General features: G+C 51.0%; 8 protein-coding genes across 8 annotated transcripts; 3 read left to right on the top strand and 5 right to left on the bottom strand.

The window, feature by feature from the left end:
* Nucleotides 1-550: 550 nt before the first annotated feature.
* On the top strand, nt 551-4,246 carry UHO2_01251 (uncharacterized protein; the record flags this gene model as incomplete). The annotated part of the gene is made up of 1 exon (XM_041553719.1): nt 551-4,246. The coding sequence occupies one exon, from the start codon at nt 551-553 to the stop codon at nt 4,244-4,246; it is 3,696 nt and encodes a 1,231-aa protein (XP_041409653.1).
* Nucleotides 4,247-4,665: 419 nt separating this feature from the next.
* Nucleotides 4,666-6,276, bottom strand: UHO2_01250 (putative DAL5 - Allantoate and ureidosuccinate permease; the record flags this gene model as incomplete). Its single annotated transcript, XM_041553718.1, has 1 exon — nt 4,666-6,276. The coding sequence occupies one exon, from the start codon at nt 6,274-6,276 to the stop codon at nt 4,666-4,668; it is 1,611 nt and encodes a 536-aa protein (XP_041409652.1).
* A 1,223-nt stretch (nt 6,277-7,499) lies between these two features.
* Nucleotides 7,500-7,968, bottom strand: UHO2_01249 (uncharacterized protein; the record flags this gene model as incomplete). The annotated part of the gene is made up of 3 exons (XM_041553717.1): nt 7,500-7,577; nt 7,701-7,844; nt 7,954-7,968. 3 exons carry the CDS (start codon nt 7,966-7,968, stop codon nt 7,500-7,502), a joined length of 237 nt encoding a protein of 78 aa, XP_041409651.1.
* A 726-nt stretch (nt 7,969-8,694) lies between these two features.
* UHO2_01248 (putative SPF1 - P-type ATPase) lies at nt 8,695-12,435 on the top strand (the record flags this gene model as incomplete). Its single annotated transcript, XM_041553716.1, has 1 exon — nt 8,695-12,435. One exon carries the CDS (start codon nt 8,695-8,697, stop codon nt 12,433-12,435), a length of 3,741 nt encoding a protein of 1,246 aa, XP_041409650.1.
* An 830-nt stretch (nt 12,436-13,265) lies between these two features.
* Nucleotides 13,266-14,320, bottom strand: UHO2_01247 (uncharacterized protein; the record flags this gene model as incomplete). The annotated part of the gene is made up of 2 exons (XM_041553715.1): nt 13,266-13,807; nt 13,984-14,320. The coding sequence occupies 2 exons, from the start codon at nt 14,318-14,320 to the stop codon at nt 13,266-13,268; spliced, it is 879 nt and encodes a 292-aa protein (XP_041409649.1).
* A 2,063-nt stretch (nt 14,321-16,383) lies between these two features.
* Nucleotides 16,384-16,905, top strand: UHO2_01246 (putative ubiquitin-conjugating enzyme E2; the record flags this gene model as incomplete). Its single annotated transcript, XM_041553714.1, has 1 exon — nt 16,384-16,905. The coding sequence occupies one exon, from the start codon at nt 16,384-16,386 to the stop codon at nt 16,903-16,905; it is 522 nt and encodes a 173-aa protein (XP_041409648.1).
* Nucleotides 16,906-17,124: 219 nt separating this feature from the next.
* On the bottom strand, nt 17,125-22,566 carry UHO2_01245 (putative SPO14 - phospholipase D; the record flags this gene model as incomplete). Its single annotated transcript, XM_041553713.1, has 1 exon — nt 17,125-22,566. One exon carries the CDS (start codon nt 22,564-22,566, stop codon nt 17,125-17,127), a length of 5,442 nt encoding a protein of 1,813 aa, XP_041409647.1.
* Nucleotides 22,567-23,555: 989 nt separating this feature from the next.
* On the bottom strand, nt 23,556-24,297 carry UHO2_01244 (putative transposase; the record flags this gene model as incomplete). Its single annotated transcript, XM_041553712.1, has 2 exons — nt 23,556-24,250; nt 24,285-24,297. The coding sequence occupies 2 exons, from the start codon at nt 24,295-24,297 to the stop codon at nt 23,556-23,558; spliced, it is 708 nt and encodes a 235-aa protein (XP_041409646.1).
* Between the last annotated feature and the right edge of the window lie 2,789 nt (nt 24,298-27,086).

The raw sequence follows: 27,086 nt of genomic DNA, 5'->3' as shown, positions 1-27,086 counted from the left end.
TTGCGCCCTCTGAACTGACTGGCACTGTGTCACTATGCGGCTGAAGTTTGTTGATGCTGCAGTCCACCTGTCAAGTCTGCAGCAGATGCGATCTTTTTCGTCCTCCCTCGTCCCTAAGGCATAATCCATCGCTATTGTGCACAACTATTGTGACAAGGAGCGGATCACAAAATGCCATGATCGATTGCAATCATCGAATTGTTGCCAAGTCAGCTCAGCGCTGTATTGATGGTTCGCTGGCGTAGCCCTTTCCTCTCCTCACAACCTGAGTTGCTCGTCCGGCACCCTTTTGACCAATGCCCACAGCTCAAATCCAAATCTGAACCCTGTTGATCATTGAGCCCTCCAAGTTGTTCGTCGAGACTCGTTTACCCCACATCTCGATTCGTCTTTCTTCACCCGGCTCTCCTGTCGCTGACGATATATACAATAGTGTTGACTCTCACTACCTTTCGCTCCCCCCTTCAGCCGACTCCTATCTCTTCACCCTTCGCAAACTCGCAACCCTCGTCCACATGAGGCTAATCGACAGCCGGTAGATTGTGGCACGATGCGTTCAGCACCCGTCTTCCAGCCGGCACTCAACTCGTCGCGGTCCGTGCCCCAAGCACGGGCATGCGATGATGGCCTCACCTTTGTCGCACACTACCCGGCTGACAAGTACGCCGCATCTCTAGCCCAGGGCGCTGCTCGCCTTGAGCTGTGGACTGACCTGCCAGTGTTCCAATCAGACGCTGCCTCGACCTCCAAGGCCACCTCTTGGAAGTCTGTTCCCCTGGTCCACGTCAAGGCTACTGTGGGGTATCAAAGCGGCTATTCTTTTGTTGCCAAGGTCAAATGCAACGACGAAGCAGCAGACGGCGTCTTTGGCTTCACTTATCGCATCGTCCATCCCGATGGTCAGATCGACTGGCTTGGATCACCTTCCAATGACGGTCAAATCTATGTTCCATCGCTGCAAAACTCGCCCTTGACCATTCGACAGCTTGTACAAGCTCACAAAGGCACCGATCTCTCCGTCCTCGATACTAGTGACTCCGACCACGGGCAAGATGGAGCGATCACATCTGCTACCCTGTCTGCCTCCCTTCGCGATGCCTCCGGCAATCTGTCCTTCAGCATCAAGTTGAGCGACGTTCAATCTGGTCTGGTGATTGAGAGGACCAAGTCGACGTGGTGCACCTCTAGACGCTTCCAGTCACTCGCCGACGTCTCGCCTGACTTTGGCGCGAATCTTTTGGCTTTGGAGCTCGCACAGTCCAGTCGACGAGAGATGCTGGTCCTCATGCCTGTCTTTGAAGACGCCAACGTCACTTCTCGTCTCATGCGTGGCTCCTGTACTGGCGACAGAGTTGACTTCCACATCAATGGATCCGACAAGCCTCAAGCAAAGGTGTCGTTCGCTCTCGGGACAACTGACAAACTCGAACAAGCAATCGCAGCTTGCCGAACTCATGCTGCAAAGTCACTTCGCACCTGCAGTCACGAGCCACTAGGACTAAGCTGGTCCGCCAAGAAGGCGCTCGATCTAGAATTACCACAATCGCCCGGCGTCGAGGATATGATCCCCTCTCTCGCCTGCTCCTACTCGGAGCCCGATTGCGTTGACATCTCCTTCTACTCAGACTCCACCGCCGTCGAAGGTAGCTATCAGGGACTTAGCACAGTCAGCTCGATGGTCCCCCCGACTCACGAGGAGGAGATTGTCAGCCGACACGCCATGCAGGAGGAAGATGATGACAGGTCGACCGTCAATGGCGATCGTACGATTCAGGCAGACACCCGCGTCAGCCCCCTGCAACCCAAGGCTGGTCTCGGGTTCTGCACTTGGGAAGCAATGCAGAACGAGAATCGCCGACCCTTGCTGTCCGAAGTCGTCGCTGCGCTTGAGGCAGCAGAACATCGTATGGGAAAGGGCTCAATCACTGCCTTGCTGATTGACGATGGATGGCAAGATGTCGTGCACGGTGAAGGACATCGTGGCAGACTCAACAGCTTTGACATGGACCCGTCCGTTTTCGATCTCGAAGCAGCCAACGATGGAGATCAGCAAACTTCTGTGCTCTCTCGCTACGTCTCACATATTCGCCAGAGGTTCCCTTCAATCAAGTCAGTAGGCTTCTGGATGGCACTGGCCGGGTATTGGGACGGTATCCACCCTGATGGACCCATCGCCAAAGAACTCAGCGCGCCTCTTCGTCAGGTTCATATCAAAGACACTCACCGTCAGGCAAGCCGAGACTGGTATATCCAGGCAACGGAGCTGGACATGCATCTCTTCTGGGATCGAGCCTTCCATTCGCTTCGTCAGAGCGGCATCGACTTTGTCAAGATTGACGCTCAAGCTGAGTGGGAGTGGATACAGGAGGATGCCACCAGTGACAGAATGATGCCTCGTGCTTCTAAACTGGGTAAAGCAGCATTCGAAGCGATGGAGGGCGCAGCTACACGCTACTTTGGCGCTGGAGGCGGCGTCATTCATTCCATGGGTTTCACATCCGCGCTCACAAACACTTCCAGGACACTGCACAGCCAGGGCATGGCCATCCGTTGCACTGACGACTTTTTCCCTCAAATTCCTGACGCCCACCGTCACCATCTTGCGCACAATGTCTACAACTCATTGTTGCTCCCTGAGCATCGATGCGATGCTGACATGTTCTCGCACTGCCTGCAAAAGGAAAGTGAGGATTCGCAGCAGGACCACACAGGCTATCACGCCTCCTTTCGCTCCTTCACCGATGCAAGGCTGTGGGTTTCGGACAAAGCGGATGCACCTCAGCATGCTTCGTTGCGCGCTCTTGTATCGCCTGGACAGCTGTCAGAGCAAGGTGCAAAGATCGGAATGCAGGCAAGAGGTCATTTGCTGCCAGATGCGGCATTTGACGATCTCATCGGCGAAGGATCCGGTCCAGCGCTTAAACTTATGGCCCAACACGAGAAGACTGGGAGCGCGACGCTGGGTCTCTGGAACCTGCGTGGTGGTCAAGCCAGCTCCTTTGACTCGCTCCATGTGAGCCAAATTCTGCCAAAGCCTGGCCACTGTGTAGTCATAAGCTTCCGCACAGGCAAACTGTGGCTGCTCGCCAACAGCACTGAGCATAGCATGCTGAGCACGGTACTCGAGGCAGGCTCATGGGAGGTCCTAAACTTCTCACCCTTACTCAACACATCAGTAGACGGCGTACACGTAGCGATGCTTGGCTCCACAGAACACTTTATGACCCCCGAAGGCATCCACTCGATCACCATTTCGACCTCCAACCCCGCTAGAGAGGTCCGGCGACGTCGCTCTGCCCGTCGTCCATCTCACCATCGCAGCCGGTCTTCCCGCTCTAGCACATACAGCAACAGTTCTGTTGGAGACTCCACTGAAACAGCGCTCACCACCACCACCACCGCTGCTACGAAGGTCGACACACTGATGCAGCAAGAGAACGGCTCTCAAGCAGTCCTGCTCTCCCTTGCACTGATCAACGGCCTCTTTGCTGCATTGTACGGTGTTATTCGATCATCACAGCGCACCACTGTTGGCAAATCAAAGAAACTCCCTCGACCTGACATTCTGGATGCGGTGATCAGCATGCTCGACAAAATCCAAACATTGATGGTCTTTGGTCTGCTCATTGTAGCTTCTTGGACATCCATCATCCCCATCTCATCCGGAAAGGAAGGAGGCAATACTTGGTTGCCGGCATGGGGCAAGAAGCAGATCTCCGAAAGCGATTTTGACGATCAGACACTCAAACGGGTCAGACTTCGCCCCGCTGACGCAGTAGCCACCTTGAAGCGCTGTCTAGCATCTCGCACCATTACCCCCCTCCGCGAATTCCCAATCTCCATCGAAGAGCCACGATCTCCCATCACCCCTTCTCCCAGTTCTACAGTTCAAGCCAAGCCACGAGTCATCACCTCTGAACCCATGGTCATCGCTAAGCCGGATGTCATCTTCATCTCGACCATCGACATGGCCGCTAAAATCGCCTTCCTTGTCATCTGCCCAGCGCAGAGCTGCATCAAATCATGCACCATCGACCGCGTTCAATACGATTGCAGCGCCACTCCATGGATCACAATTTCTGCTGTTGAGATCGAACAAGGCTCAGCTAAGTCGCAAAGGAACGAGGACGGTGGGGCATTCAAGTTGGAGGTGGATATGAATTTGTGGTTGGAAAGTCAGGATGAGACTTTTGTGCAGAGTTTGTCCGCGCCTGTCAGCGTATCTGTTCGGGTTAGCGGTGCTTGATTTGTAATGAATGAAATGACTTTGACGACAATTGATGTTTGTCTGTGTACGTGTATCAAGCTTGAGAGTGTGCTGAGCTTGTGTGGACTGTCTGAAGGGGGTTGAGGGTGTAGGAAGGAGGGCCAGCGTAGGAGGCACAACGACTAGAGTGGGCGTTGGTCCGCAGCTCACAGCTGTCAAATTGCGCTTTCCCTCTCCTTGCCCTTTTGCGTGCCCACGTACCGCCTCACACATTCTCACTTCAACTCAATCGACGCCTGCTCTTCCACACCTTATCACTCAGACATTTGCAAACTCAAAGGTGCAGGGAATGGTAACATCGCCATCGCAATCTGTCGATTGGGAGTGGGAACCAAGACGAAGCCAGAAAGTGGTGCAAGTTCTCCTGGCCCTTCCTCACCTTCTTCCCCGACCTTCTCCTAGTATGGGTATCGGAACCTACTCCTCTGTTTATCAGTCAAATCACTCAAATCTTCCCCATCATCTACTTCCCTCTTCCCTTCCTCCTCTCCCTCTATCCCGTCCTCCCCTGCCGACACGACGTCCTTACACCCTCCCAACCCATTCCTCCTATTCCACCTCGCATGAACCCCCCCAATCCCAACCAAACAAGCCGCGGCAACCCCAAACACGACCACCAACGTAATTTTCGCTGGAACAAACCCAGGTGCATCCTTCACTCTATACGTCTGAGGACCGATCAAATTACCCACTGAGTATCCGACTTGAAGTACCATATTGAACACGATCCGCTTCGTCGTTCCTGATACACTACTGCTCAAGAAGCTATAGATGAAAGGAGAGGCTACCGGATATGTGAAACAAATGACATAACCTGAATAGCGTCCAGCAGAGCTAGTAGAGGGGATTGCGATCATCATTACCCCTCCCACAATCGCCAGGATGTACATTAATACCCCAGGAATAACGCGGGTGTGTGTGACGTGGGAGAGCCAAGCTCCGAAGTAGACGGCAACAACTTCCATTGCTCCTGGAGCCATGCCTAGAAGAGAGGTCGTTTTCGAGTCGTAGCCGAATTGAGAGATGATTTCGGAGCCGAAGTTGGATACTCCTCCGTTAGCGATGTTTGCGGCGCAAATTGCGACAAAGAAGAGGTATAGACGGAAGTCCTTGACAGCCTCGATTAGCTGGTTCTTTTTGAACTTTTTATCGTGGATACCTGACTTGTTGCTCCTAATCCTGTGCACCGCGATCTGGCGTTCACGGGTGGTGAGGTATCGAATAGTAGCTGGGGAGTCCGGCATAAATGCTAAAACGATGAAGCCGAACAAGAACGCTATTCCTGCTAAGATCAGGTACAACTGTTGCCAAACCCTCAACTTCCCCCCCTGATTCTGCACTTGTAAAGCATAGCTTATCCCACCACCAAGTATTTGAGCCCAACCATTGTTTGCAAACCACACTGACGTCCTCACCACCTGCTCTCGCTTCGTATAAAACCTTCCTGTGAGCAATACCAGCGCCGGAGTCAAGGCTGCTTCGGCCCATCCGAGCGTTAACCTTACCACCACTAGTTGGGGGTAGTTTCGACACGCTGCATGAGCACCAAGTGCAATTGCCCAGAGAACAATATTAACCCCGACATATCTGGATAACGAAAACTTCTGCAGAAAATATCCATGAACAGGAGTGGCAATGAGGTATCCAACATAAAAAAAGCTACCTAGCCAACTGTATTGCTGCCCGTGCAGATGCGTATCCTTCTTAAGTCCAAGGAGGGAAGCGTAGTTGAGAGAGGTCTTGTCGAGAAATTGAAGGAGGACTGCTAGACACATTAGGGGCATGAGGTAGAGGTCTATTTTTCGGAGCACTCGGGTGGTGTCAGCAGCTGTGATAGGGTGGGTTGGGTTGGAGGCGAGTTCGAGTGCGACTGCATTTTCGTCCAGGTGGTTGTAAGGCGCGGACGTGACTTCGGTTGTGGGGTAGGGGTGTTTCTTTTCGCCTTCCATGGCAGGGGTGGTTGAGGTTGATAAGGATGAAACCCGTGTTGATAAAGTGGTGCTGACCATGATGGCTTGCGCCAGGAAGAAGATGCTTGGGACCAAGAAACGAAGGGGGAAGCCCGAAAGAGGTCCTCTTCGAAGTGTGGCAGGTTAAATAGGTTCTTCAAGATGATGTGCAAGCCTCCTAACCGAAGCAACTAGAGTCGCTTCTCGCCACGAGGCCAAGACTCAAGCTGGTCTTCAGCTCAAACGATCTCTTATCTATCCCACCTGCAATCTCAGAAGACATGTGAGCGAAAGGCTCGGTCAATTTACACATCGTACGGTGAAGCGGTTGGTTGAAGAACCGACGGTTACGAAAAGCGTCGTACAATCGGCGAATTTGTCCGGATAGGCGCACGCACACACGTAAGAGGTAGCGCAATTCGATCGCTAAGCGACGCACGAAGCTTGATGCGTTATCGCAGATCCTGTTCTGATTCGTTCATGCCACACTACTCTGTCCAAGGTCTACTTTCTTTGAGTCAAGTGTGCATGCTCTCTTCCATACCGCACGTCCATTGCAGCTCAGCTTTGGGGTCACAACGCTTCAATTCAGGCGCCGGCCAGGGACAGGTCTTGCAACGGCGTTCAGTTGACTAACTTCCAACTGTGATATGACCGCCGGTCATCTCAATCAAGCGCAACCTCGTTACGTTTTAGCGTATCAGTCTTGTGCAACACTACCCAGACATATAAATTTTCCTTATCTCAACCCTTCGCTTCGAAGATATGGAGAGAGCGCTCATGGCCAATTACATTTCTTGTTGTGAACGGAGAGTCGGGCGAGCCAACGGCATACTTAGTCGCCTGCGGTCGGTCAATTTTTTTCGCCGCAAAAGTGTGAAACCTAACACCAAACATAGACAAAGCTCGTTGCGAGGATCGTTGATGTTGTTTGTGACTAGCCCGATCTTGCTCTCCTTACCTTTCGGCTGGGTTACAGCGTCTCAGGTTCCACAAGATCATAGAGAGAGTAGCAGCAGAGAAGTCCAAATCGGAGAACAGTGCGATTTGGGAATGGGTATATATCATTGCAGCCACGCATAGAGCCTTCAGTTGAGGGCGATCTAAAGCGTCGGCGGAGTGAAAGCGTGGGAACGAGACGAAGTACAAATACAGTGTCGGGTACGAAAACGAGTTGTGCTGATCGCGCAGGAGTCTGGGACAAGACCAACCAACGGGTGATCAGATCAAATGCTGCAGTGTGCCGAAACGGTGGGATCGGAAGAAGTGGGAGGGTGTTGCAATCAAGCAAGATCTTTGCCAAGACCGTCTTCATCGACAGCTTCCATGTTTGCCAAATTGAACGCTGCGTTACGTCGGTACTAGATATCAAGGAACGATCGACCAGAGAGAAGGAGAGCAATGGAATCAGAAACGATGGAAGTGTCAGCAATCGCGAGATGACAGAAGATCGCGCGAGTCTGGGAATGCGAGCTTGGACTTACAGCTTCCGACAGCTCAGCAACGATTGTGATGGCCTGATTGTGGTTGTTGATCTCTACAACAGATCTATCGAGTTCGAGGAGCGCTTCATTGAGACGATGGACGCTCTTGGTGATTCGTTCAAGCAGTAGCGACTGCCTTTCCTCCTGTTGAGGCCCGAGTAGCAAAACATCATCAATGTTTCATTACACATCAGAGAAGCGATCGTCAGCGATCTGTAAGCTGTCATCGAAATTGTGAGGAGAGTGAACTTACATGTGGGTTCTCCATGATGGCCAATTGTGTGGTGGTGACGACGATGGTGGTGAATGATATCGAAAGTGTCACTTTTTGTGTGAGTGTTGCTCTCAGGCAATACACGCGCGCGTCTCTTTCTCGCTTTCGTGTCGATTGCAGCTTAATCATCAAAATGCGTGTGCGTCACGTCACCTGATGCAAACCAACGCGAATCTAACAAATACGGCGCTTGCAATTTTAGCAAAGCCCTCGTACGAGTCGACGCGGAGTAGCAAGCCAGAAAGCAAAATCCCGTCTGGACTCAATCGCACGAAACAAAACCGAAGTTGTATATACGTGACACGAACAAACTCGGTCAAGCGCAGAAACGAGCAGCAAGGGAGGGTGTACAGAGAGGGCAAATAACAACGAACTAGGCTGCTAATAGTACGCCTGGGTTTGGTGGAGATGATGGTAGTGAAGAGCGGAGCGGAGAAGCGGAACAATGCGATTGTTGAGTCCAGCCCAGTCGCGCACGCCTTTCTCTGACGATCACGTGATGCAAAAGAGAAAGGCATTTTTTTTGTGTGCGGCAAATCTTCTTACGGCTGCACTCGACTGCGCCTCAGCCACCTAAACCACACGCTCTGTCCTTCTATCACTCTTCCACCATCGCATCAAAGAAGATCATCAAGAAAGAAAACACTCTCTTCACCGCAAAGAAGTGCTTCTTTGATCTTATATCCACCTCACCTACCCCACTTCGGACCTGCTGGCAGCATGACCAAGACTGTTGCTATCCAGTCGCCTGAGATCGCTAGCGTCTCGTTGCACAACAACATTCCAACGCATCTCCATCTCTACGTTATCCCTTTCCTCTCGCTCTACCCTGTTTGGGCCTATGCCTACTTTGTCAAGTACGATGACTGGGTTCGATCCGAAGAATGGACTTTTGTCTTTACCGTCCTTCTCATCTCCGGTCACGCACTCAGCTTCCTCATTACCAAATGGAGTATTGCTGCCAAGGTCTTGACCACATGCACCAACGCTAAAAGCCTCGAAGATGTGGAACTCGTCCGTGTCCACCCTTTTCCACACAAAGGTGAGGGAGCCATTGTTCCACTAGACCGAGTAAAGAGACCAAATCTCCCTATCGAAGTCTCCTTCACCTACCAGGCAGATAAATACATCCTTGCTACACCCGACGCCTCCGCCGCACCCACCGACATCTTCGTCTCGCCTCTCATCAACGAACCTACTTTCCGCCGTCTGCCTTATCCTGCCGACTCCAAACCGCACCTTTCGCAGTTCCAGTCCAACCGCGGGTTCAAGACCGAGAAGGATGTCGAGCTTGCACTTGGTACTTTCGGCAAGAACGAGCTTGACATTCCTAAGCCCAAATTCGTCGATCTGTTCCTCGAACATGCGGTGGCACCTTTCTTCGTTTTCCAGATCTTCTGTGTTGGTCTTTGGATGCTTGACGAGTACTGGTACTATTCGCTCTTCACTCTGTTCATGCTTGTCGTATTCGAGTGCACAGTGGTGTTCCAGCGTCTCCGCACACTCAGCGAGTTCAGGACAATGTCGATCCAGCCTTACAAGATCTGGGTCTATCGTGCTGGGAAGTGGGAAGAGATGATGACTACCGATCTTCTCCCCGGCGATCTTGTCTCCATCGATCGTTCCAAAGAGGACTCTGCTACACCTTGCGACCTCTTGCTCGTCGCTGGCTCGACTATCGTCAACGAAGCTATGCTTTCCGGTGAAAGCACACCTCTCCTCAAAGAAAACATCGAACTTCGTGACGGAAAGGATGTGCTCGACGTCAACGGTGCTGATCGTAACAATGTCGTTTTTGGTGGTACCAAGGTTCTTCAGACTACTGCACCTGAAGCTGACAGCAGCTATGCCAAGGTTCGTGCTCCCGACAACGGCGCACTCGGTATTGTGCTGCGTACCGGTTTCGGAACTTCTCAGGGTCAACTTATCCGTCTCATGGTCTTCCAAAACGAATCTCGCGTGACGGCGAACAACATCGAGAGTTTTGTTTTCATTGGTTTCCTGCTCATCTTTGCCATCGCTGCAAGCGGATACGTCTGGGTTAGAGGAACCGAAATGGAACGTCCCAAAGGCAAGCTCTTACTTGATTGCGTACTTATCATCACCTCCGTAGTGCCGCCAGAGTTGCCAATGGAGTTATCGATGGCGGTCAATGCTTCACTGATGGCGTTGGCGAAGTATGCGATCTTCTGTACCGAGCCTTTCCGCATTCCCTACGCCGGTCGCGTGGATGTGTGCTGCTTCGACAAGACGGGTACCATCACGGGTGAGGATCTCGAGGTGCAAGGTGTTGTCAACTGTACTCCTGGTGGCGACTCCCCACTGATCCCGCTGAAAGAAGCATCGGCGGAGACAACACTTACTCTCGCTTCTGCCCACGCACTTGTCTTGCTGGAAGACGGCCTCGTAGGTGACCCTATGGAAAAGACTACCCTCGAAGCGATGGATTGGAAACTCAACAAAGGAGATATGCTCACTCCTACAGACCCAAAAGCCGGTCCTCATCGATTCGGAGTCAACGTTCGTCGACGTTTCCAGTTCTCTTCCGCTCTTAAACGTATGTCTACCATCAACCACGTCGTCGACCAATCCGGTAACCGTCGTACATTCATCGCTGTCAAAGGTGCTCCGGAGACCCTCAAGACCATGTTCGCTAACCTTCCAGCACACTATGATGAGACGTATAAAGGCTTTACTCGTAGAGGATCGCGTGTGCTCGCACTTGGATACAAGTTCGCAGACAACATCAAGCCGAATGATACGAATGCGATCAACAATCTGCAGAGGGATCAGGTGGAATCCGAACTCAAGTTTGCAGGGTTTTTGGTCTTCCACTGCCCTTTGAAGCCGGATGCAGTGGAATCGTTGAAGCAGCTAAATGACTCTTCGCACCGATGTATTATGATTACTGGTGACAACCCTCTTACTGCTGTACACGTTGCAACGCAGGTAGAGATCGTGGATCGTCAAACTCTAATCCTCGACGTGAAGGAAGGAGCTACTTCCGAGTCCGAATTGGTTTGGAGGTCGGTAGACGAATCCGTCATCATCCCCACCTCATCCTCCGATCCTATCGATACAACCCTGTTCAACACCTACGACATCTGCATCACCGGTGTAGCCATGAAACAATACCAAGACAACCCCGAAGCATGGAACCATTTGGTCCAGAACACTTGGGTCTACGCTCGTGTTTCGCCCTCTCAAAAGGAGTTCATCTTGAACTCTCTCAAGTCTTTGGGTTATATCACACTCATGGCTGGTGACGGAACAAATGATGTTGGTGCACTAAAGGCTGCTAACATTGGTGTTGCACTACTCGATGGAACCCCGGAAGATCTCCAGAAGATTGCGGAACACCAGAGAATGGAACGAATGAAGAAAGTCTACGAATCTCAACTTTCCCTTACCGCTCGTTTCGGTTCAGCACCCCCACCCGTGCCTCCTATGCTGAAGGAAAGGTATCCTGAACTCGAAAAAGCACGAGACGAAGCCTTGGCGAATATGAACACTGCTAGAGCTACCGACCGTACCGCCAAATTCGATCTTTCCTCTATCACCGCCCAGATGACCGACGCCGATATTGATGATGGACCGCCGCAGATTCGATTAGGTGACGCTAGTGTTGCTGCACCGTTTACGTCTAAGCTCTCGAACGTTGCGTCGGTGCTGGCGATTATCCGACAGGGTCGTTGCACTCTAGTGGCTACGATTCAGATGTATAAGATCTTAGCGCTGAACTGTCTTATTCAGGCGTATTCACTGTCGGTGTTGTACTTGGATGGGATCAAGTTTGGCGACTACCAGGTGACTATTTCTGGTATGCTAGCTTCCGTTTGCTTCCTATGCATTTCCCGAGGACAGCCTATCGAGAAGCTATCCAAAGAACGACCCGTGGCGAACATCTTGAACGCCTACGTATTCGGTTCGATCCTAACCCAGACAGCATTACACATCGCTACGATGTATTACATCCAAAAGCTTTCCATCGCTTTCGAGTCGCCCGATGACGTGATCGATCTCGAAGCAAAGTTCTCTCCCTCTCTTCTCAATACTGGAGTATACCTCCTCGGTCTCAGCCAAACTATCTCCACCTTCGCTGTCAACTACATCGGACGACCCTGGCGCGAGTCCATCCGCGAAAACAAGTATCTTTACTACGGACTAGTAAGTGTGGGAGGAATTGCAATTGCAGGAGCGACCGAATTTATGCCAGAGTTGAACCAGTGGTTGCAATTGGTAAAGATGCAGCCAAAGTATCAGGTTCAATTGGTGACTGCGATGACGGTGGACTTTTTGGGTAGTTATGCACTAGAGAGCTTCTGGTCATTGTTTGCGGACGTTAAGCCAAAACCTTTGGTGACCAAGGGACAAGAGAGGAGGTTGGAGAGAAGAAAACAAGAGCTAGTGCAGAAGAGGTTGGATGAGGAAAAGAGTGCTGGGGAGAAGAAGGAACTCTAATTCGATCAACATCAGCTTAATTATCTTGTTGTAAAGCAGGAAGAGTTGCCCTTCGAGGTGATACGCCACGTTTGTATATAGCTCTTTGAATCTGAGTGGTTTAGACATCAGACCGGAGTTTTTCTTTGCTTGTGTTGTGTAGGTGATAAGCTTGTTAGGATCCTGCTTGCTTCTTATCGAATGAGGGTGAGGCGGTCTCAGTAAGAGCCTTTGTGAGAGTGGGCTGGACAATTTACCAGTTCGTTCAGAACAAAATAATAACAACAAGAAAGTCAAGAAAAGAGAATCGAAAATCAGGCTCAGGAATTCCAACAGGCTCCACGGACACCAGCTCGAGAAAAGGGATCAATCCCCTTCCGCTTTCCACTCGTTCGTTCGCAATCAACAAGGCGCATTCGGAATCCGATGCTGCATCCAGAGGCACAGCTTCACACCATGCTACACGGCAGAAGCCCAAAGAAGGCACACAAGAGCATAGAGAAAAGAAATTCAAATTGAAGCGCAAAGAAACGCAAGACAGATACATTACAGTACAAGCTATGTGTGTCAGGCTCAGTAAAGAGAAGAAGCTTGAGATGCAGGGAGCCGATCGATCAGTCAAAACAGCCAGAACGGAAGGTTGGACGAGTCAAGTGAAAGGTATGGCCAAAGCAGCTAAACGGGGAAAGTAAGGGAGTTGGGGGAGGGGGAGAAGCTAGAAGCAGAAAGACAATGAAGTCATAGCTCATCCGAGCCTGCTCCAGATCGTCGAACAACAGTCTGTGAGACTATGGACTACCATGGGATGTGTTTCCAGGAAGCATGGCTGCATACTCAAAAGGGATGTAGGATTAGGCATCCTCAGCACGGGGTTCCTGAGAGATAGCACCGTATCCACCCGAAGCAGGCGAACCAGCAGGAACGCAGAGGCTCTCAGGAACGAGAACATGTCCCTCATCAGGAGTGGCGAGGAGCAACCAAGCACCCCAGATAGGCTTGGCGATGACATCGAGGATGGCAAAGAAGAGGATTTCTTTGTCAGGGTTGAGCTTGCCAGTTCCCTCGCAAAGTGCGAAAGCAACGGGGTAGAGGGTCCAGACAACAACAAGGGTGAAGGAGATCTGGTTGTAGAGACCACCGACCTTGGGGCTGCGAAGGAAAGCGGTGGATCGGCCCGAGGTGACGAGCTGAAGGAGAATCCAGGCTAAGGCGACGCAAGAGAAGGTGAAGAAGCCCCACTTGCCTGTCTTGGTAGGGTGAACACCAGCAATGACACCAGTGACGATCATGACCTCGTCGGCGAGGACAAGGACGATGATCTCAGCAACGGGGAGGCCAGCAAGAAGAGTAAGGTCGAAGAGGAGGAGAGGGGTGGTAAGAGCCCAGTCGAGATCTGTTTGCACGGGAGAGAGCAGAGGAAGAAAGCCAAAGAGAAGTAGAGGTCAGCAATCTGTTCAGTTTATACATCTATCAATCAGGTCTTTTGTGACATAACAGCTTCGCTCTCACGCAAGTGCTGCTTGTGCCAAAGACCCTGTTCACTTCGCTTCTCTGTGTATGTATACTCACATCGAGCGTAGAAGAATTCGCGGGGAGCGTGGTGACCCTCGCCAATAGTGGTGTAAGTCTTTCCGACGCCAGTAGCCATGGCAAAGTAAGAGAGAGAGGCAATAGCAGTGATGAAGAAAGTAGTGGTGTGCATAAGACGGTATCGGTACGAGGCGCGCTGGGACGAGATGAAGAAGAGAACGGAGAAGCCGGCCATGACGAAGAAGACGGCCCAGAGGTAAGTGTGACCCCACTGAGTGGAGACGATGGGGTGCTCAAGGTGAGGAGGGATGGGAGGGATTCCAACATCGGGCTTCTTGAAGGCGTCAAGGACGCTGTCGTAGTAGAACGAGTTCATCTTGTTCAACGGGATGCTGTCGCTGGCTGACGCTGAGTGAGGAGTGAAGAGAAGAATGGTATAGATAGAGGTGTTTAGGGATAGAACAAGCTGCTATGGCTTTAACTTGACGACGACGGCGGCGGAGGTGACGGCGACGAGCGTTTCTCTTAAGGTGAGTGGATGGTGGAGGTACAGACGAAAGAGGGAACACAGACGGAGGAAGCAAGATGAGAGGCTGGGATATTAAGCACTGAGCTCAGCTCAACTCGAGAGAGGGAAAGACAGCGAATATGCTCACACCTTGGGCTTTCGGAAGGGCCGATGCACATTTCCTGCAACACGGCTACGCCGACGTGGGCTAACTGCTGATGGACTGAGGAGGAAGAGGCAAAGCTCACAGCCAAAAGCTCGAGAAATCGTGCGCGCACAGTCCAGTCCCAAGTCTAAGTGCAAGGATGGAGAGAACAAATTAGGCAAAAGCTCAGAGCTCATGATGTGGTCCGAAGATCGCGGCGGGTCGAAGGCCAGGCCAGCGTCTAGGCGAACGAAGGGGGCATCATGGTGCCGCTCAGCGTGGGAAAAGAGAAGACCGGCCAGAGAGAGAGAGAGAGTCAAATGACCTTGAGGATCGATGGTTGGCGAAGACCGAAGAGAGTGGAGGCAGGAGCAGACAGGCGAGCAGAGCAATGGGCAGTTCAAGTCGGCATGGCAACCAAGAGAAGCACGATGACAGTGTCTCTGTGACTTGAAATAGGAAATGCACGGACACTCTCGTTGCATCAAGGTTTCGCTCGCTGACAGCTGAGGTGCATAAGCCAATTTTTCCCTTTCCTTTCCTTTGCTCGGCGACCTTTTGTTCCAAGAGCTCTTCATCGGCCCTTCCGAAAGCAACTTCGGACAAGCCGACATAGCTTCAAGGCAACGGCTTTCTCGCTGCCATTTCTTGAGCTGACAGAGGCGGGACAGCTGACCATGAGCTCTAGTGCGACAACGAGAACGCAAGCAGTGATTATTGAACGCGAAACAGAATCGCAAAAATGAGCCAGACGCAGGGTGACTTCATGGCAATCCCACGCTGATCCATTCACCGCACCTCTCTTTCGCGTAGATTACACCGTACTCTGGGCCGACATCTTTTTCCCTTGCGGTATCGTTAACTTCCCCCCACACCGAAGGAAAAGAGGGGGTGGCTTGCTATGCCTATCCCTCGGACCGACCGAAAGACTCTTCCTACAGTGAGAGACAAACGTCTTCGCTGTCATAGTGTCAGATTCAAGGAAGGGGCTGCGTTCCACTCCCTCCCACAGAAGTGTCTCACATCCGCTGTCGGATGTGAACCATCCATCGACACAAGCAAGGGAGGAAAGCTCGGCTACAAATTGCGCTTACCCTAAAAGAAAGGGTCGTAACTATTCATACCGTACTGCAATTGCTGGATGGATGACCTGCATCGCTCGATTGCAAGAGCTTCATTCATGCACACCCGCTCACGGGCCAGGGCAAGGCACAGCAGAAAACCCTGTACTTTTCCTCCACTTTTTTCCATTTCGTGGTTGCTTCGCTTCGGCGAATTTGCGAGCAAGGGTGGGCCAAAAATAAACTCACCGGCCATCTCCAATTTTTCATCCATTGGATGTCAGATCACAAAGAACTCACAAGCCAGAAGGTAGAAAACTTCGAAGAAGGCAAAGGTTTCGGAGACCGGGAAAGGGTTCTTGCCTGATAGCCGGAAGCGAGTGAATCCAGCTCTTCTCGAAATGTGGAGAGAATGTTGTGTGAAAGGTTAGCTTTGGTGTTGCTTCTTCTTACACCACCAATCACTACCTTTCGAACCATTAAGGTCACACAGATACCATCTCAGAACGTAGCAACGGTCTCACGCATATCACGAGTATCCAACTTCAAGCCCTCCACCTCCGAGCGCGGACGCCATTACCCACACAAAAGGCGCTAGCGAGCTTGACCCGACAGCCATCTTCTTGCCCACGTCGAGCATCGACGCGCCAATACGGATCAAATTGATCTACCCTAAGCTCGCTCAGCACCCCATCGACTAGCTGATAGTATATAATTGGGGCATGATGGCATCACAAACATCAACCAAACGCCTACTAAAAGAATACACCGCAATCCAACGCGAGCTAGGCCAATCTCCCACCTCCCCCTCTCGCTCACCCTCCGCAAACCCCTTCCTTCTCGAACTGAGACCGTACGACCTTGACGCGGAAGACCTCACAGAATGGACCGCTCTTCTCTCCGCTCCACCTCAATCACCTTATTACCCGGGACTCTTTTACCTCAGTATAAACATTCCACCATCCTACCCTACCAAACCACCAGTGATTAAGTTCAAGACAAAGATATTTCATCCGAATGTTAGCTGGAAAGATGGAGACATATGTCTAGACATTCTAGCCGCTCAATGGTCTCCTGCTTGGGGGCTAAGCTCTTGTTGTACAGCAGTGCTGGCATTGTTGGATGCTCCAGAACCGGATTCACCGTTAAATGTGGACGCAGCAACGTTGTATAGAACGGGAGATAGGAGGGCTTGGGAGAGTATGTGTCGGATGTATACTTTGTTATATGCTCAGAGTTCAGCATAGTTTCGGGGACTACCAGCATTTGAATTGTATTTGTATCCTTCTCACGCATTCATATAGCATCGCTCAATATCACAGCATCACATCACACCAACATCAGGCTTCTAGGGCTGCCTGGCGAGCTGAAAGAACGAAACATGGAATGCAATCGGAAAAAAAAAACAAAAAACAAAAAACAAAAAACGATATGCAACAAACCCCCTGCCCGTCAGCCCGCATCCCTCAATCATAGATGAGAAGAGGGTTGATCCTATCCATAGCAAACAAAAAGTTATTACTATGATCTTCCGCCTCCAAAAACCTCGTCGGATGTAACACCAAAGAACCTCTACATTCGTCAAGTAACATTTCCATCTGTTCTAATTCTCTTGCTGAAAACCCTTCTACTTCCTTCTCCTTCTTTTCTCCTTTCTCTCCTTTTAGTGTTCCATTTTGACCCGGAGAAGGAGCATCTCGAAGGGATTGGGGAATATTCTCATCCTCCTTCTTATCCTCTTTTTCTTTCTTCTCTCCACTTGAGCTAGGATGGGGAATAGAACCTTCAGGCCCACCCACACTAGCACCGGGAACGCTGTGCGCTTGAGCATCTCTCTCACCCCTACTCTCCTTTGCACCGAATTTTCCGCTGCGAGCTAACCGGTCAGCCCAACTACAGAAAGCTTTGTATTCGGCCCAAGTGGTAACGGTGTCATCGGGTACGCATTTGAAGACTTTTCGGAAGATCTGCATGTTGTGAACTGCGCATGTGAGCCAGTAGTCGACGTAAAAGGAGTCGTCGATGGGGTCTTGGAATCGGTGTGGGTCGATATCGAGTGATGCTGCGGGAAGGTTCCAGAGTGAATTGGACATTCGAGCTGCTACCTTGCGTCGGATGTCTTCGGGGCCGCCGCCAACACCAGAGAGAAGAGTCGAATCTTCGGAGAGGATTCGTCCTCGTTGACCTGCTCGGTGGAGCATTTCGGTTTCTCGTTCGGGACCGAGGGAAGAGCTGCTAAGCGATCCGAGGAGTCGGTGGCGGTCGACTGAGGATCGGTGGGGGCTGCCGTGCGCACCTACACCTGCACCACCAGACCGCTTCGTTTCGCTAGAATGACCGTTGATAGCAGGTCCATCTTCAACCAACAGCTTCTCTTCCAACGTCGGTTCCATTAAGTTATCGTACTTGCCATCGACGAACTTCTGCGACTCCTCACCTTTTAGCGCCAGATCAACGCGTTCCTCTCGAGCAGCCTGGTATCTTTCGTTATGGTTAGCTGAGTTCGACGAAGTATGTTCGCCCAATTCTTCAGCCTCGAACTTATCCTTACTATTTGCCAGCGTATCTTTGACCTGACGACGCACAGCCGAAGTAGTACCACTACCCCTCTCCGTCACATTAGAAGCAGCATTCTTCAGAGCCTGCTTATTGCTCTGCACATCCACCAAATCAGCCGGCGAGCTCTCCGTATCACCCTGTCTCTTCAACCCATTATGGCTCTGCTCCTGCTCTGGATCCCACTTATCATCACTATCCTCCAACCTCGCGTCCGAAGAAACACTTGCTCCAGCAGCAGTTGACCCTTCATGACCATTCACCGACGCTTCACCTTCTTTCCTCTCACTAGCCTCCAACTCATCCACATCCACACCCAGATGCTCCCGCATCAATCTCATCCTCAAGGTATGAGCAAACCTTCCCACCTTGTACGGTTTCCCACCCATAAAGCTATCGATCATATCATGGTCCCTAATCACCGAAGCCAATTCGGAATCACGATCACCCCGCTGACTACGCTCGTTGATGTTGGCGGATCCAATAATGGCCAACCTATCATCGACGATCATGATCTTGTCATGGAGGTAGATCTGCTCTGTGGTCAGCTGGCCTCCGCGGAGCTTACCCCAAGTACGCAGCGAGAAGAAGCTGATGTACTGTTCTGGGTCGATGCCTTCCCTTCGCAACTTGCCAAAGATCGAATGCTCGCCTCTCGAGATCGAACGGTTCTGCAGGTCAACGATGAGTCGCACCGAAGAAGCATCCGGATGGTCAATCGGCATTGGGAAACCTGGGATCAAGGGGATAACGATGATCGCCCTCCAAGGTGTACCTTCGCGGTGAGCTCGAATGATACGACTGACAAGAGCTTCGCCGATCCTGTTCTCGATCTTGTTACCTTCCATCACCGTAGATGTAACAAAGAACTGGTTCTCGATGTAAACAAAGTGGTCACTCATCTGGATCGACTTGAGGTAAGCATTCTGAATCGAATGCTCGACCTTGTTCGCCGTACCCAGACTCCACGGTCCAGCCGAACGGCAGATCTGAACCTCGCAAGTACCCGTGAGTCCGTAGTTCTGCAGCTCCTCGGGCGTAAAGTCGGGCGGAGGCACCAAGAAAGGCATCTGTCGAGTATGATTCTTGATACGAAGCAAGAAGTTCCATCGCTGGATAAAGTGTCGGCAAAGATCACGAGCGGGCTGACCGACGATCTGCAGTCCAACATCGTGCCATGGCATACGCGGAAACTTGTCACGCGAGAACAAGTCTTCGTGAGGCTTGCTAAGCGTGTGCCATTCCATGACACGCTCATTGGCATAGTCCTGTCCAGGCCAAATGTGGGCCTCGCGACCTTCCTTAACAGGTCCGAGATATCCAGATGGGTTTGACAAGCCGTGATCCGACTCTGACTCTCCTTCCCTTTTGTGGTAGAGCGCATCATCGACCAGCACATGCGCAGGCGTATCGTATCGACCAAAGCAAAGATCCAAGCCTCCCATGAAAGCGATGGTCTCGTCGATGACACAAAGCTTCTCGTGATGAGCCCAGTAGAATGTGCCTGTCTGGAAATGACTTGGCGAACGCTGAACAAAGATGTTACGGTGCAAGCCAATGAGACGCTGCTTGGTGTAATTCGAGTCGGTGGGTGTAAAGTTGTTCGAAACCTCATTGTAGATGATGACGAAGATCTTGACGCCTTCCTCTGCCTTTTTCTTGAGCACGTTATCGAGTCGCCATTTGGGATGACCAGGCCTGCGCAAATAGAGTTCGGGGCTGAGCCACCAGTCGTGAATGAAAACACGGTCTTTGGCCATCATAAGCGCCTTGCTCAAGTTCCAGTAGTAGTCACGTCCATCTGCAAGCCACTGTGCCGAAACGTTGAGTCGAATGGGCGCAAAACTCTCGAAGCGGTTGGTGCCGCCAAAGATGTTACGAGCAGCCATCTTTTGCATTGACACAATGAACTGCTCCATCATGCGCTCGTTCTTGGCTACGAGCTTGAGCTTCCTCTCAGCGTTGCGTATGGAAAAAGTGTGGCTGCTGGCATGCCTTTCAGACTCGTGGGCTTCATCGCGCTTGTTCGGGTCGGCGTCCTTAAAGTGGCCTCCGGTCAATAGCGCAGTCTGATCGTACGAAGCGTCCTTGGCACCTCTAGAGCCGGATGATTCAGGCTGTTCAGAGCTCTCGATTTCGGCCCCTTTCTTGTCGTCGCTGTGAGTAAGGCCATGGGCTATATGCATCGTCTGCTTATAGAGTCGCTTCGGCCTCTCCACCTTAAAGTCGTTATCCATGAGGAACACATCGTAGAGCTGAAGGCTGTCAGGCTCGTTGACGATCGCAATGAAGCTCTCTCGAACGACGAACCACTTGGGCTCGTACGCTTTTGCCCAACGCGCTGGCGTAAGCATACTCTTCTGATCCTTTTTCCGGGATGAACGCGACAGGATACGCAAGTAGCCCTGTTTGCCCTGATATCCACCTCGACTAGCGAGCGAGACGGACAGCGCCGAGATCTCGAAGAACTTGCAAAGTCGATTTGCCTCGGCACGGAACATGGTGCGTCGAATGAGCTCGATGATGTAGTTCTCGAGCGAGTCTCTCTGCGCACGCGCGAACTCGCCACGTGAAGTCTTGCCCTGCCTCTGGAGCTGGTTGAAGTATGGCAGACTCATCTTGGGGAAGCTTGGCAAACCGAGATCGCCTTCTGTCGAGTTACCTCCAATCGATCTTCCAAGGTAGCCACGGAGGGCAGCAGCTCGATAGTGAGCATGAAGATTGATGAAATCACGTAGCTCGCGGTAGATGACCCACTTGACGAGACCATCGCCGTACTCGAGCTCGATCCGGAAGACGGCATGCGTATTGTGCATCGGGTTGACACTATCGGTGACGCGAAGACGTAAGTGGTTGAGCAGAACGGGGATGCGACGATGCTTGGACTCGTCACGTTCCACAGCCATCTTGAGGAGGAAGACGGGCAGAATACCGGTCTGGAGTTCCTTGGCAAGATCAAGAGATACGGCGCTTGCCTTTTGCTGCTCGACTTTGGCCTTTTGTGACTCTCGCACCTTCTTCTTGAGCTGTGCCCACCTGGTCTGTGGATGCTGCGTGCCTTCTGGTGAGGTGGCATCTGGCGAAGCGGCACCGTCGTCCCTGTCCTTGCCCTTGTTGGAGCCGAGCATGACCTTGGTGATGGCACGCAGCTTTTGCGAGTCGGAAGAGAGCTCCGGTGTGGGAACCTGATCATCGTTACGCTGCTGTGCGTTGTTGTTGTCGTGGCTGGCTGTCTCAGCAGACGGTGTGGGTGGCTCAAAGGCGTTTCGCAGTTTGTTGGAGTTGTCCGCCCATCGACTGGAATTGCGTGAGGGCTCAGGTCTAGTACCTGCCTGTTCTGACTGCTTGCCTTTGGGATCACTTCCACTGCCAGAGGCATCGCCATTCTCCTTGCGGTGTGTGTTGCTACGCTGATTGTTGCTGGAACCAAAGAGGTTGAGGGCAGGACGAGCGGGTGAGGTGGTATCAAACATACCGCCGAATAGACCTTTGCCCTTATCTTTCTCGTCATCCTTGTCCTTATCGTTGCGTGACTTGTCCTTAGGTGTGGACGGGCTAGACTCTTCGGGCGTCGGCCCAAAGCTGGAAAAGCGACGTTTCCATGTGCCTGCGGCCTGCTCCTCCTTCATCTTTGCAATTTTGGCGCGCTGCTTATCATCGGGTCGCGAAGCCCAAGAAGGACCGCGATTGGCAGCATGTTGTTGATGCGCGTTCTCGTCAAGCTCAGCCTTGTGATGACTGTCTTGAGACTGGTTGCGCTCGGAATGAATAGGCCCACCAAGCTCAGCTGCTGCTGTCTCGGTCTTGTTTTGCTTCTCGATGTCCTTGTAGGAGCCATCCATCTCGTTTTCAAGCTGCTTATCATATAATGTGCCCTGTCGCTGTGCGGTCAAGCCATCGTCACCGAGAGCGCGCTCGATCATGGATTGGCCCATGTCGTCTTCTCTGTTGGCATGCGGATGCTTTGGGTGCGATTGCCACGATGACTCCTGCTGTGCTGTGCCATTGGCGTTCGAAGCGTGGTCCTTCACGTTGGATTCGCGTACTTGCGCATGCTTTCCAGCTGAAGATGGGACATCCACAGCGTCGGGGTGGTTGATGCGGCCGGCTGGATCGTGCGGATGGTTGCCTGGACCTCCATGGTAGGAGTCTCTGTGATCTAGGTTCTGCTTCTTCGTGTCATGGTTTTCCTGCTTTGCACTGCCGTTGGCAGTATCGGGCTTATCCTTTGCTGATGAAACGTCATGGTTCTGTTCAGCCGCATCCTCACCGTAGGAAGAGAGGCCCGTAGCTTGCGCCGCAGCATCCCACGCCTGGTGGGCGAGGTCTGCGAAGGATGTTCCAGACGACATGGTTCAGAGCGCTTGCTAGTCTAGCAAGCTGAGACGATGACGACAAGCTGCTGATGCTGCTGTTGCGAAGTGACAGCAATGCCTTTGAAGCTTCATCAGAGTCTGCGCTTGCGAACAGTGTTGGATTGAGTATAGCGAGTACTTGTGGCGTCGAAGCAGCGACAGGCGGTAGACTGGTGAAGAAGAGATGGTGGAGCTGAGAAAGGAGTTGAGAAAGGAGCTGAGCAGCCTTGACCTCGTGATGATGGCCTGAGCTGTGGGTGCGGTTCCTCCGACTCGCTTACAGCCGTTTTAGCAGCAAGATCAGCCACCTTTTTGCAGCGTAAAACACACACACGCAGACACGGACCTTCCGACACGATACCCACGCCAAAAGTGTGATTTCCTGATGCGTGCAGCAAATTGACGAAACCGTTGCCTCGAATCCCTGCCACCTTGGTTTATCACAATAATCTGTTGAAAAGTGAAGACGTTTTTGGTCCCGATACTAGCGATCGGGGAGAGTCCAAGTACGATGTCACTACTGTTTTAGGGCAGAAACTATTGAGAATGACGATCCGACGAGATGATATTGGTTGACGTAAGCAGACACAAAAGGGATCGGATGAGGAATGGCCTGATCGGGAACAGAGAATCGGGTGCAACACAGTCCCGCTTGTTGTCATGACCGAGTGCAACACATTCAGGTTCGTTGTCATGGTTGATCATTAGGTAGGAGTATTCCCACCTATGGCATGTGCCACTCAATTGTATATACAGCACATGCATAAACTGTCCCATAATTTTACATGTCACCATACATCACTCTAATGCTCAATAGCTATAAGTTGTATTGCCACACTGTCTGATACTGTCTGAAAGCCCTGCTTCTTCTCTCCAAGACTGTGTAATTGATATTGACATTGACTAAAAAAATTGTGCTATGAAGAAGAGCCAATTTTTTTTTTTTTTATTGTGGGACAGTTTATGGAGCACTCCTCAAGAACACCTTAGTACTTCGTATTCCCTCCTTTGGCCTTCAGAACTGCCTTGGTGCAGTCTGGCATGCTCTCTATTAGCATCCTACATGTCTCTGGAGTGATTGCTGTCCATTCAGCTTCACATCTCTTGAGCAGTTCATCCCTGGACTTTGCAATTGTACTATACTGTGAAAGTTGCATTTTGAGATGGTACCAGAGGTGTTCAATCAGGTTTATGTCTGGCGACTGTGCTGGCCATTGCATAACCTTAATGCTATTGCTTTCCAACCACATTATTGTCTTCTTAAACATGTGTTTTGGGTCATTGTCTTGCTGAAACATGATGTTGGTGTATGCATGCTGAAGCTGCAAATCTGAGATTGTTTTCAAAAGCTTGTCATTCAAGATATCAATGTATTGGTCTGAATTCATTGAACCCAGCATCAAGCACATACCTCCCACCCCTTCCCACATCATACAGCCCCAGATCATGATGGAGCCACTGCCAAACTTGACCATTGGCCTGACAAGCTTGCTGTTGAAGCTGGCATTCTTAATCCAACAGAACTGCTTACCATCCAGTCCAAAGAAGTTGATCTTCATCTCATTGGACCATACCACATTCTTCCAATCCTCAACAGTCATGTCCTTGTGCTCATTAGAAAATTTGAAATGGGCTTTGTAATGTCTCTTGAGTAGCTTTGGTTTTTTCACTAACCTTTGTGCTTTGTAATGACAGTAATGAAGTGCTTTTCTTACTGTGGTTGGGCATGCTTTGATTTGAAATGTCTCCTGCAGTGCATGAGATGCTTTCCTGACTGTGGAGGTTGAATTGAGCTCAAAATAGTGATCCAGGAAGCAAACATGACAAGGCTGGAGTTTTTTCAGCCAGCCCCCTGTCATGGGCCTGGATGCTCAAGAAGCAGGAGGGTCACGGGTTCATATGGAAGGAGCACAGGTATCGAAGATCTAGTCGAGATCAGTAGAGAGCATGGTCGTAGTGCAGTCTCCATGGAGACCATGGACTCCTATGGACTCACATGCAAAGGAGGGCCAAGCACAGCCACGAGGAGGACCAAGCTCAAGGAGCAGGCACAGCCACGAAGAGGACCAAGCTCAAGGAGCATGCAGATGGTTACCGCTCAGGGGCTTGAGAGACAAGAGCCAAAGGAACTGTCACTGATCAAAGGAGGAGGAGCAGTGTCGAAGGAGTCGACACCAGGTCATGAGGAGGAGGAGCAGTGTCGAAGGAGTTGACATCAGGTCATGAGGAGGAGGAGCAGTGTCGAAGGAGTCGACACAGCTCAAGAGGCACAGGGGTGCCAAGCAGGAAAGGCCCCTGAGCAGTACTCGATGAAGAAGGTACTCTCTGGAGAGAGAGAGCAGGAGCAGCATCACTAGTGATGCTGAGTAGAGGTATATAACCATGCTTTCTCATCATCATAGGTCGAGTGGATCCTCATCCACTCTACTCACCATAACTAGTTATCACTTCAGCATAAGTATATATTAGTTTCAGTCAGCATAGCAGCAATCCATCAAAGGTTGCTCCTCATCATAGTGTGTGTGTTGTATCACCACTACCTGACGTCCGAAGGCGCCCATAGCAGGTTAGCAGTCCGGATCAAGATAGAACCGAAGGCAGTAGTCCACTGCGGTCCAGGGATCACTTCAAGCATCAAGTCAACACACTGGACACTCGTGTTGATGCCACCAACCTTATCACCAACACCATCAACCTCATTATCATCGACATCACCAATCTCATCACCAATACCATCAACCTCATCATCATCAACACTCACACCAGACCTTGGTGTCATCATAACATTGATATTGATCGTGCCAAGCTACCCCTGAACAGAGTGTCCACAGAGGTCAGCCGAAACCTATGATAGTATATACAACGAACGCCACCTGCTGTCACTGCACAACTTGATAGTCACCGATACCGAGACAATAGCTGTCGCACAGTTTGATAGTCACCGAGTATCTCGACAGACCGACCTGGGTTTCAGGCGCGAGACCCCTGACACCCCCCTTTGACTTTGGAACATCAGTTGGGGTGCTTTTGCTGATGCAATTCACAGTAGACTTGCTCAAACCAAGTTGCTAGGTGACTGATTGGATAGATTCCCCATTGTGGATGTGAAAGAGTGCCAATCAGCACCTCTCTGGGGTGGTTTTTGGCATGATGGTATAGATATGATGGTGTCAGACTGGAAGTGCTGCCAGATTGCTCACAGTCATCTGATTGAGCTGAAACTTTCCACATCACTACTTTTGATGTGTATGAAGGTGCCCACCAAGTTACATTGCAAGTTTCATTGTAGTCAAAAGCCCACAAGGTCAGGAATGGAGTGGTGTCACTATTTGGGAGCATGCTCCATAAACTGTCCCACAATAAAAAAATAAAATTGGCTCTTCTTCATAGCACAATTTTTTTAGTCAATGTCAATATCAATTACACAGTCTTGGAGAGAAGAAGCAGGGCTTTCAGATGATATCAGACAGTGTGGCAATACAACTTATAGCTATTGAGCATTAGAGTGATGTATGGTGACATGTAAAAATATGGGACAGTTTACACACATGCTGTATACATGTGAGCAGCACATGCTGAAGGTGGGTGTACTCCTACTTAATGATCTACCATGACAACGAGCAGGACTGTGTTGCACCCGATCTCTGCTGAGATCGGCTCGGCTCAATCTCTGATCAAATCGGTCATCTAACCGGATCGGCACTGCCTGATCTCCGATCAGATCGGCTCCGCGTCATCCTTTAGCGTCGCACTGGATCGTAATCTCCAACATAATCACACCCTTCTCCGCATCATCCTTGGGGAGCAAAATGACCATCCCAGCTCTGCTGAAGGTTACGATCCAGCAAGACACCTAAGATGACACAAGTCGATCTGGTCAGAGATCGGGTACTGCTTAGTCGCTCGTTGTCACACTTCATCATTGAGAGGGATGCTCCCACCTTTGGGTATGTGCCGTTACTGTATATATATATATATATATATATATATATCAAGTGGAGAGCTCCAGGCTGCCATCATGTTCTTTTCTTAGTCAATCCAGTAATAGTGTTTCTCCCCCAATAGCAGTAGTACTGTGCTTCGACTGATATTGATCTCTGAGCGTCGACAACCGTCCTCCTTCTATTCTTTTATCAAGCTCTTGCTCTAATCTTATCCACACTTTGTGCGTCACACCTTTTTGACTTGGCTTCTCTTGGCTGGATGCCATCTCGATGCCGCTCGGTCCCCTTCAAGACCCTCTCTTTACCTCGTTTACGATCCATGTGACAATGAGGCGTTGTTCCAAGAGTAGTTAAGTCGAAAGCAAGTGTTTCCCACCTCCGTCACGACGCAGGATGTCTCTTTCCATCTGCGTTGTCACTTCCAAGTCGGGTCATCTCCGAGTACATCTAACTTACATCGAGAATTGCCGATGTCTTACAGACACTTGTGATGAAGCATGGTCGAATGCATTGCAATGGTATACAGTGATGAGCGGAACAAAAAGAACAGAGCCAAGCTGTGTAGCAGCTTGA

Source organism: Ustilago hordei (assembly GCF_900519145.1).
Source record: "Ustilago hordei strain Uho2 genome assembly, contig: UHO2_contig_02, whole genome shotgun sequence".
NCBI classification, from domain to species: Eukaryota; Fungi; Basidiomycota; class Ustilaginomycetes; order Ustilaginales; family Ustilaginaceae; genus Ustilago; species Ustilago hordei.
Note: the sequence above shows the minus strand (reverse complement) of the source record. Positions and strands in the feature narration are given on the sequence as shown.